Source organism: Lepisma saccharinum, chromosome 8 (genome assembly GCF_977018435.1).
Source record: "Lepisma saccharinum chromosome 8, izLepSacc3.1, whole genome shotgun sequence".
In the NCBI taxonomy this organism is placed as follows: Eukaryota; Metazoa; Arthropoda; class Insecta; order Zygentoma; family Lepismatidae; genus Lepisma; species Lepisma saccharinum.
Genome location: NC_139236.1, coordinates 93,710,142 through 93,720,014, shown reverse-complemented (window position 1 = coordinate 93,720,014; position 9,873 = coordinate 93,710,142). Strand labels below are relative to the sequence as shown.

The 9,873-nt window shown below is 39.4% G+C and overlaps 1 protein-coding gene across 1 annotated transcript; it reads right to left on the bottom strand.

Moving 5' to 3' along the window:
• Positions 1–3,601: 3,601 nt before the first annotated feature.
• LOC145991658 (uncharacterized) lies at positions 3,602–9,446 on the bottom strand. Its single transcript, XM_083127723.1, has 3 exons — positions 9,389–9,446; positions 5,823–5,985; positions 3,602–3,859 (listed from the first exon to the last, which is right to left on the bottom strand). The coding sequence occupies exons 1-3, from the start codon at positions 9,443–9,445 to the stop codon at positions 3,612–3,614; spliced, it is 468 nt and encodes a 155-aa protein (XP_082983849.1). The 5' UTR covers position 9,446; the 3' UTR covers positions 3,602–3,611.
• Between the last annotated feature and the right edge of the window lie 427 nt (positions 9,447–9,873).

Below are 9,873 nucleotides of genomic sequence, written 5' to 3'. Positions count from 1 at the left end.
ATAACACTCCTCCTGAAGCAGTATTATTATTTCCTCTCTGAGATCGGCGACAGTCGGTTGCCTTTGTTGTACATTTACAAAGGATGCCGGCTTCCACAACAATAACAAGTACATATACTGCCACTAGACGATAAGCTGCGCGGCTTTTTCTTTTGTTATGAACCAGGGCCGGCGCTAGTCATTTTGCCTCCCTGGGAGGTGGCGGCAGATGCCGCTCTATTTCGACCCCCCCCCCCCCCGGTCATTACGCAGCAACGGAAAATTGAAAATCAATATATTCCTAACTAAAACATCAAAATATAAAATAAATAATGAGACTTCTTATGCTATTTCAATACTATTCAGCGCAAAAGAATATCTCGCTCGATCACAGTTTTCAATAGGCTTATTTTTTTCTTCTCTTCAAATTTTGCCGCTCTGGGCGATGGGACGGTTCGCCCTCCCCTTCCGCCGGCCCTGCTATGAACTTGGTCACCCATCAAAGCATGGCAATTTTAACACAGAAAACAATATGTATCGCATTAAGCAGCAAAAATGACAGCCTCCTCTATGCAATTTCTACAAGAACACGTGCCGGAGCCACATAATTTATTTATTTTGAATAATTCCAAAATTATGAAATATGAACAATTTGTTGCTGCTGTTCGCTGCTCTCTTGTCAAAATGCTTTATTGGGATGCTAACACCATGACTGGCTTCCTCCTTCATGAACTCGTGCACGTTGCTTAGAATTTCCCGAGCTTGGCTATGCAAGGTTTTTGATTTCAACTTCGACAGAACTGGAGGCATTATGGAATTTAACGTTCATTAGCAAACACACACTTTTACATAAACACACGCAATACACGCACACAACGTCAAACCGGTCAAATACTTAGTATAAAATAAAAATATGGTGCTTCCAATCCAACAAAACTCACCGCCACTTAATCTGCCTTTTCCCCTTCCGTGACAGAAATAGTGCTTCATTATTACAGTTGGCAACACTAGTTACTAGCTAGCCAATGAACATGCACTGCATAAAAGAAGCAAGCACTACGCCGTGCTATATTGCCACATTAGCGTCCCTACCGAGCGGTGGGAACCGCTAGCTGGAGCGCTATTTAATTGTTTTCAATGATGTTTGCGCGAGTGTGTCCAGGAATGGAATGACAATGTGGCAACAATAGCGAAGGTTTTCGAGCAGGGTAGAACACATGATGCTAAGAGAGAGGGAGACGAAACTAAAATTCGTTTCTACGCAACGGCAAATTTACGTGTGTGGCACTCTACGTGACATCTAGGGGCCTCCCCCATCAGGGCCGGATCAAGACGAAATTGGGCCTGATGCTTGAAATCTTCGGTGAACAATAAACACAACAACGTTATAGTTACGTAACAGCGCAAAGAATAATAGCAACTGTATAATAAGTAACGATTTGTCTAGGCGTCCGAAATTGGGGCTCCAAATTTCATTCTAAGATTTATTTTCAGGTTAATATAGCAAAAGAAAACTGTTCAGCTTTCGGAAAATTCTCGTCTGTTTTCATCTGGGCCTATTTCAGGAATGGACCTAATGCTGCAGCGTCAGTAGCACCCACCATAATACGGCCCTGTTCCCCCAGGCGCAGGTGTAGCGTCGTTACCTTGTAATCAAGGGATCCTGGATTCGATAGCCGGTGGAGGCACAAGTGGTTCGGATCCCACTTTAAACTGTACGTCCAGTCCCGATTAGCCTTACTGTGCGTAAGTTGACTTAAAACACGAACTCAAAACTTTTACAGCTTCAGCCTCCTTCCGAGAAGAAATCCTGCGTACCCTAGTGTATATATATATACATACATATATTTTTATATATATTTATATTTTTATGTGTGTTTTGGACATTAAGCATCGCTTTTCTTCCACTTATGATTAATCGCTACGATGAGGATGAGTGATGAATACATAACATTGATAATGCAAGAACACCAATGCCCTGGCAAATGAGTATTACCAATCAAATTGTCTATCACCAGATTCGTTCAGTTTGTTTTACGCATTGAGAGCTTCAGGAATGAAAACAAAACATCTGCACCAACATACGTAAATATCCTGTACTTTAAAACACGTAGTATGCAAGACATATTGTCTTCAGACAATTTGCCGAGCAATACTTGTGCATCCCACTGAACACAAAACTATAGACCGCATTTGAAATTTAACAAAATGCATCAAACAACAATACAGTAACTTTACATTTACTGTGTAGGGTTGAAACTGTGATGAATATGTGTAAAAAAACATTAGTAGTTACCAACGCTGATATATCGGTGTTCATTATTTTATTATCAATGACAGTTAATTTAAGACACATTTTAAATCGAAACAAGTAAACTTGTCATTACAATTTCTTCACTATTTAATATATTTAAAAACAAAATAATTTCTTTTTACAAGTAGCGACATTTCACAAACTTATTCGAATCCTCAGACCCGATGGGACTGAAAAGGGTGAATATGTTTTGTCCTAAATAAACAAACAAGTTTTGAGTTTTCTTTAAGCACAGATAAACTAATCGGAACTGGACCTACAGTTGCATTTGATTCTACACAATATGTGGTTCTTCATACATGATAGAGAAGGTTATGGAAGTTCACCTATATGTAGTTAAATAGTGAATACAGTTTATTACCCATAATCATTTTATCACAATGTAAATACAGAGAATAACACTTATTATAAGCGTAACTAGTGAAAAGGTAAAGTGTTCCCCTGTGCTTAGCACCACGCCATGAAGGCGTATAGGGGGTGTGGGGGTAACGCGTAACTAGTGGTGAGATCCAATATTATTATAGTTATTTCTAACTTTTATCTTAACAATAATAATTACGTTCATGTTCCCAGTTGAACTCAGTATAAATATGCACTGCATAAATATCCTCTATCAGGAAGATAGTGAAATGATTTCGCTTTTATTCAATAGGTTCTAGGTTCGATTCTCGATGGAGGCATTTCAGTGCTTCTGATCAAACTACATGTGCCTCCACCGGGTATCGAACCCTGGACTCCTTGATTACAAGGCGACGACAAACTTGAAAGTTGAATCGAGCTCCAAGTAGCCTAGTGTAAATTGGAGTTCAAGTGTATAACACCCAGAATTCAGCGACAATCTTAGCAAGATCTTCCTCATAACCCCCAGTGATTAATCCACATACATCTTCAACACCCCCTAAGATCCTACAAAATTTCTCCAATACCCCTAAAATATTTCACAAGAGCTCAATTTGTGGTTATTTTGGCTCTAAATGTACCCTTACACCAGATGGAAAATGCCGGACGAGCCCCCTCCAGCAGTGGAGTGCCAAGGATTTTTGAAGGGGGGTGGTGGGGGTAAATATAATTTATTAGTAGTAGTCAGTCCTCATTTTGCTATCTTTTCCTTCCTTTGACGTTCATTATTAAGGAATACTGGACGAAAGGGGGGGGGGATTATGACCCGCACCAACCCCCCTTGGGCACGCCACTGCCTTCTAGCCAGTCTTTCATTGCTTAAATATAATAAATATCTGCGGAGAAGGGTCCTGTATAAAATAAACTTCTCACTTGTTCAGAATTATGAGGACGTACGATTTTCGGACACGCGACACGCTTAAGGAAAATACGGTGACGAGAAGATGATGCATCCTGTGAAAATGGCGGTCAGGATGGAGAAGATGAGGAGCAGAAACCGGTCGCAGATGCGAGAGACAGTCTTCCACTCCTGGACCAGCCGTTCTCGAGCTTCCCTCTCTCGCCCCTCGAGGTCTCTGCTCTCCAGATGATGCCAAATGCTGTCCAGTCTGCTAGCGACAACGCTCACCGAGTCCCACATGCGGGTGAGCTCAGAACTAGCAACGCCTGCGGAAACAGAAAGGAGAGGCCGTGAGGATGACTTGGAGCACACATACTCTGTCCCGGGGATCTGGGGAGCAAGGTCTCGCATAACGGTAGAGAAGGGAAGAAAGCGAGTGGGCGGAGCTAACAGCTGGTAGCTTCAGTCGCATTTTCCCCTTCATGCACTCACTTTCCCTCTTGCATTTGCTCCAGTGATTCCCGGGACAGAGCACAGGTGAAATAAACGCGATAGAGCATTAAAGCGAAGGTTAGAACAAGATTAAATGCAGAAATAAGAACAATAACGAGAAACAAATGCTAAATCAAACCAAATAATACTAATAAGCGAGAATGGAATAATGCGCAATAAATAGCAGGAAAAACAATAAACGAATGCGAAAGGAGTAGAAGCGAAAATATTGACGAAGTAAAACAGCAAAAGCGATAAACGCTAAGAAAATCAACACAAGATATTAGTGCGACAGAAATGGAAGCAGACAATTTTAAGGTGTAAAGAAATAAATGCGAAAGGATTAAAAAGCAAACACAAATCCTCACAAAAGAAAAAACAGCAAACTGAACCAAAACCAGAAGTGCGAAGGAATGGAAGCGAAAATTAATCATCGTGAAAGAAATGGGATTTGGTGCGAAATCCAGTATCGGCGAAAATTTGCAGGAAAAAAAGACAAGATATAAAACTGACGTCAAACCAACAAGGTAGTATAGCTGCCAAAGAATTAATCTGTCAAGAGCTATCTAAAAATAAGTGCAGAGTGAAACATTTGCTTCTATTTGGTTATTTATTATCGCTTTATGTTATTCGCTACAAGGACCGGCCCAAGGTGGGTGCGAGGCCTGGAGCATAATATATGTGAAGAGAATAACCAAAATGTATCAGAGGACTGAACAAATCAGCTTTTTCTTCCTTAGTCTCCTCAGGGGCAAATCTGGGTTGTTAAAGATATTGTTACAACCAAGAAATGTTCGAGACTGTACAAGTGTCCATGATCACGATATAAGGATCATTACCATTAATAAGTAATTAATTGACTGATTGATTGATTGATTTAGTGGTTTAAATCCACTTTATGCACAGTAAGGCTAATCGGGACTGGACCTACAGTTTAAGGTGGGATCCGAAGGACTATGTGCCTCCACCTGGGACACTTTGATTACAAGGCGCCATCTGGGAGGTCCAATAAATAATTAATGTAAGAGCTATGGGCAGAACACGTTGCAGGTGAAAGCCAAGAATTATGGGAGGTTAATAAAAGCCTCTAAATTAGTGCTTCATTTCCGGTGTGCCACTGGTTCGATAATTATATTGAATTACAAAACTGACCGTGTTACGTATCAAAGTGGCAATTTTGAAACATATCCAATAGCATTCTGTATCATTTCAATTTTGTTTACTCTTCGTTGAATTTTAACGCCTGTACTGAATTTTCATTGTTTCATATGAAATATTTTTTCACTATTTAATTCTATAATTGAGCCAATAGTGCATTTGATTGAAATATTGAAAAGCGATATATATGTGGTTCTTTCTTTAGACTATAATATCTGTAATTTTGTATATTTTTAAGTATGTGAAAACAATCCATGACGTCAAGAAAAATCAGATTACGTAGTTGCTTAATTGAAACTAGAAGTTTTATAAACTCGTAATAAACTGTACACAAACAATTATTTTTATCTGGCGTCGTGGCCTCGGGCAAGTTCCCCCTCCCTAGGCCGTATGTGTTTGCAACGATGAGCTAGGCTCATCTTCATCGGTCGAACAGTGCTCATAGTAACGGATCAATAATCGTAAGGTCATCGGTTCAAATCCAGTTATCAGGATAGCGAAAGGAAGTTCGTCTGAAGATGAGAGAAAGGCTACCCTTGAAATGCAGTACTAGAACACAACAAATAAAGCTAAGCAATGTGTAGTGACCAGCCAAAAACAAACAAAGCTTGTCATGCAAAACAAATGTTCCTGACTCACCGCTTGCCCCGTCGTCTCTCCCCTGAAGACTCGCTTCCTGCTTCCCGGAAGTCTGCTCCTGAGGGATGATCTGGGAACGGGATTTCAGGAAACAAGGAACGTCCATTCCTTTCGCCGAAGAGAAAGCTTGTCTGGTACACGCATGGAAAATTTGGTTCTCCACCTGAAACAAACACATTTTTGAAATTTTGAGTTATATCGTACATAATCTGTTCAAATTTGCTTCTTTGTGTAACGTAACATCACGTTAAACTTAATGTGAATAGAAGTTGATACACACGACACCATCCTACAGCGCCACGTGTATGGTTCTGCACACACGCAGTATGTATTATTGTTAATGCAATTATGTATGGAGCTTCTTACACGTGGCACTGAAGCAAACATTTAATGCCTACACACCACCACGACAGAATTTCTCGCTAACTACAGGCACAAAACCGTAATTATTACTATCGTCAAGCACACTGTTCAAATATCAGTTGGATACACTATACTACTTTCTATGCACGATGGTCGTTAGCGCAGTACGCAGTGGAGAGTCACGTGACTAACAGCCAATCCGTGCCACTTGCACTAAAGCTGGTTCTAGCAAAGGTGTGGCAACCATGATTTCTGGCAACGTCATTGGCCTATATCCCGCAGTGTTTCTCTCTCTACCTGCGTGGTCATCGGCCATCATATGTGGCCAGCTGTTTAGGATGAAAAGCACAAAACACTTCCACTTATGATAGCAGTCAACATGTTATTAATCATTGTTACTTACGAAAAAAAATGTTTCTAAAGATTCTCGCTACTCACTGTCACCATTGCGAAATTTGAGATCAAACTTAGGAAGGAGGGGGGGGGGGCAGAATCAACAAGTTTTCCATTCCATATAAATAGCGTCCAGAACTATTTTGCTAAGTAACCGTTGCATTTAGGAAATCATATAAATAACTTTTAGTTCTTTGTTCCTCAGGTTCCAGGAGGTTAACAAGAATACCCTTACTTGTAAATTTTAATAAGCCTGAAAAAGGGGGGGCGGAGGAGACAAGTGACCCACCGCGAAGTTACGCCTATCATTGACGATACACTGTATATTGGCACTGACTAGTTTACAGCATTGTGTTCTTTTCGCTCGATCAGCGACAGATGGCAGAGTTACTTCATGCCATCACTAAATGTATATACACTGATTAAAATAGGTAGCGTTTAAGTATAAGAAAAGGGATTCTTCCTATGACACGGAAAGTTTCAGTGCATGTATAATAAAAGTTGGGCTGTGGTTGACCTTAACTTCAGGCTAGTTCAGAAGATCTCATATTGTCATCCCAATAATATTACAATATATTTTAGTGCATTTATATTTATATATATAAATATAACATTTAATTACGCTTATCTATCTAAAAATAGTTTCTAAACTTGATGCTGTAATATCTACAGTTAAAATATACATAAAAGTTTAGTGTGAAATACTAAGATAATAATTAATTAATGTCAGAGTACCACCTTGCACAAAAATATGATAGATATAGACACGATGCACACTATAAACTACACACACGTAAACCGGCAACCTATTTCTGTCCATAGAAAAAGAATACATCAGAAAATACATTTACTTTTATTCATTATGTTGACTTGCCCGTGAAAGTACATCAAGGAAAACAGCTCTGCCAAATATTACTAAATCTAAAAAGCTTGCGTTTATTTTCGTAAAAGTGTACATTAAGTAACTTTTGTGTATATTACAATTGTTCTCAGACTTCATTAAGAATTTGAAAAATTTCTTTAGAAAAATTCAGTTACAGAACATTTTACACTGAAATCGTCAACAAAGATGAGAGTAAAATTAAATAACACAATAACATCAACAATTAACAAATATAAGCCAAAGATGGGACGGGACTACTTGAATTTCCAATGTAGGCTTTCTGTACAAAATAGTTTCAAGCAACGTGTTGTGCGCATAGAAACTCGAAAGCGGAATTCCTGAAGGAGTGTTTTGTGGCTACAATTTTTCTACAGATAATTGAAATAATTCAGGAAACGGTGCTGATAGGGAGTCTGCAAGATTAGAGAGGACAAGGAATGCTTTCTAGAAAAACTGCGTAATGAGGGAATTCTGTAATGAACCGTATCTAGGAAAAGGTGGAGAGCAGAATCGATTCTAGAGAGCCGAGTGGGAAATGCCATGAACGAGACTAGATGGGGTAAATTAATGACTTCAAGTATAAGGTTAGGACTGGGTACATAATGTTCTGTTTCAGGCAGGGAATAAGATATATCGCATTACATTTGGAAATATTATACAACGACTCTGAATTTGCATTATACACTAACTTAAGGCGAAGAGTGACAGTTACGTACCAGATGTACTTTTTTTTTAATATCATTGGAATGTGCTACTAAGAAAAACTCAGACTATATAAGAGTATGAATTTCTCCCCAAATTGCAAGTGGCAGCGGTTTTTTTAGTTGAATATTAGTAGGGAAATTATTATAAGGTGCAAAATTATGGTCGGGAAAGGGAAAGGTTCTGAAAATGTTTACAAAAAGGTACTTTCCATAAGGAAGCTTCCATTAAATGCTCTCTTTTTGTGCGCCCTCTGTATATAATGCGCGCGGACCGCGTAGAGAGCTGTGGTTCTGCCGAATATGTTTTGTTTAAGTTTGTGTTTTCTCTCCTGGGTTTTGTTACATTATATTCGTAACTATTTTGGCTGCAATGATTATATTACACCATCTTATAGCTCTCGTTCTGCTCTACAAAATGAGACTGTAGGATGTTATGTAGCTGCTCAAGAAGAGTGAAAATCATTTATCTTTCTGTCCAATTTTTTTTAACAGAACATGGAAGAAAAGGAAGGAAAAAGGTGCTAAAGCATGAAAGAGGGGGTGAAAAGGGGATAAATGTGCTAATCTCACGAAAAGGTGCAACAAAGTGTGTTCATTTTACTTGATTTCATGTCCTAAAGTACATATCTCAAGCGATCTGATTAATAAGAATTTACAGAATTCCATGCATCCTTATGGAAAAGACACAAAAGCTTCAGGTTACGGCTAATCAAATGGGAGTTTCGACTTTTCCTAGGACAACCGAAATCTTCAACGAGTCACTTTTCCGTCCATGTGTTTTCTACGCCAACGTAAGTGTGGTATTCCCAAGAGATCAAGTAAAATAATACTCCCATAAGCGTAATGCTAAGTTTTATGCTCCTCCTACAACCATTCAGCGCACAGACATCTCTTTCTCCAGCTCATCGCGGAAGAGGATCAGTTTAGGGTCCTCGCGTCTGCCTGGACATTGAAACTGTTCCCTGTGCTCTTAAACTAGACTAGTCAAAGAACTGGGGTAGACATTACTTTATTTTTAATTATACACAAAATCCAAAGACTCGTCTTACAGAAAAGAGCAGAAAATTGCCTATTAAACACAAGAAACTTGTTAGAAACGAAACATAAATTTACTTGATGTTTCTACGTGTGATGTGCTCAGAGCTCCACTATTTCTACAAACATTTATAGATACACAGCCATCCCTATCTTTGTCTTACACTTCTAAATTATTTGCGCCTTACCTTACACGCCTGTTCCTTGTCGAGGTGGTGGCTGTAGAAAACCACTTTGGCCATCATCTCCAGCACCAACACCCGAACCAAGTGCGGCACCCTCCGCCCGTGGTGGCCCCTGTGGTGCAGGTTGAGCACCATCACCGACATCGCAGTAGCAGAGGCGACGAGAGTTACGCACGCCATGTAGTACATGCCTAGAACGGAGAAACAACTTATGAAGAAATGTTCTCTAAGAACTTAAGTCTTTGCTAAGTGTTCGTGTAATCATAGTCATCATGTAATGTAATTTTGGTCATTAATAATATCTGTATCTATATAGATAATATTAATATTTAGAGTTGGAAAAGGGGGAGAGTAATAGAAAGATGGTCAGGTACAGAGAAATATGGGAGAGCGAGGGAGAGAGAGTAAGACAGAGATAAAGCAGACACACAGATAGAAAGAAGACAGAAGCAATAAGTAGACGGGGCCAAAAAAGAGACAGGATCAAA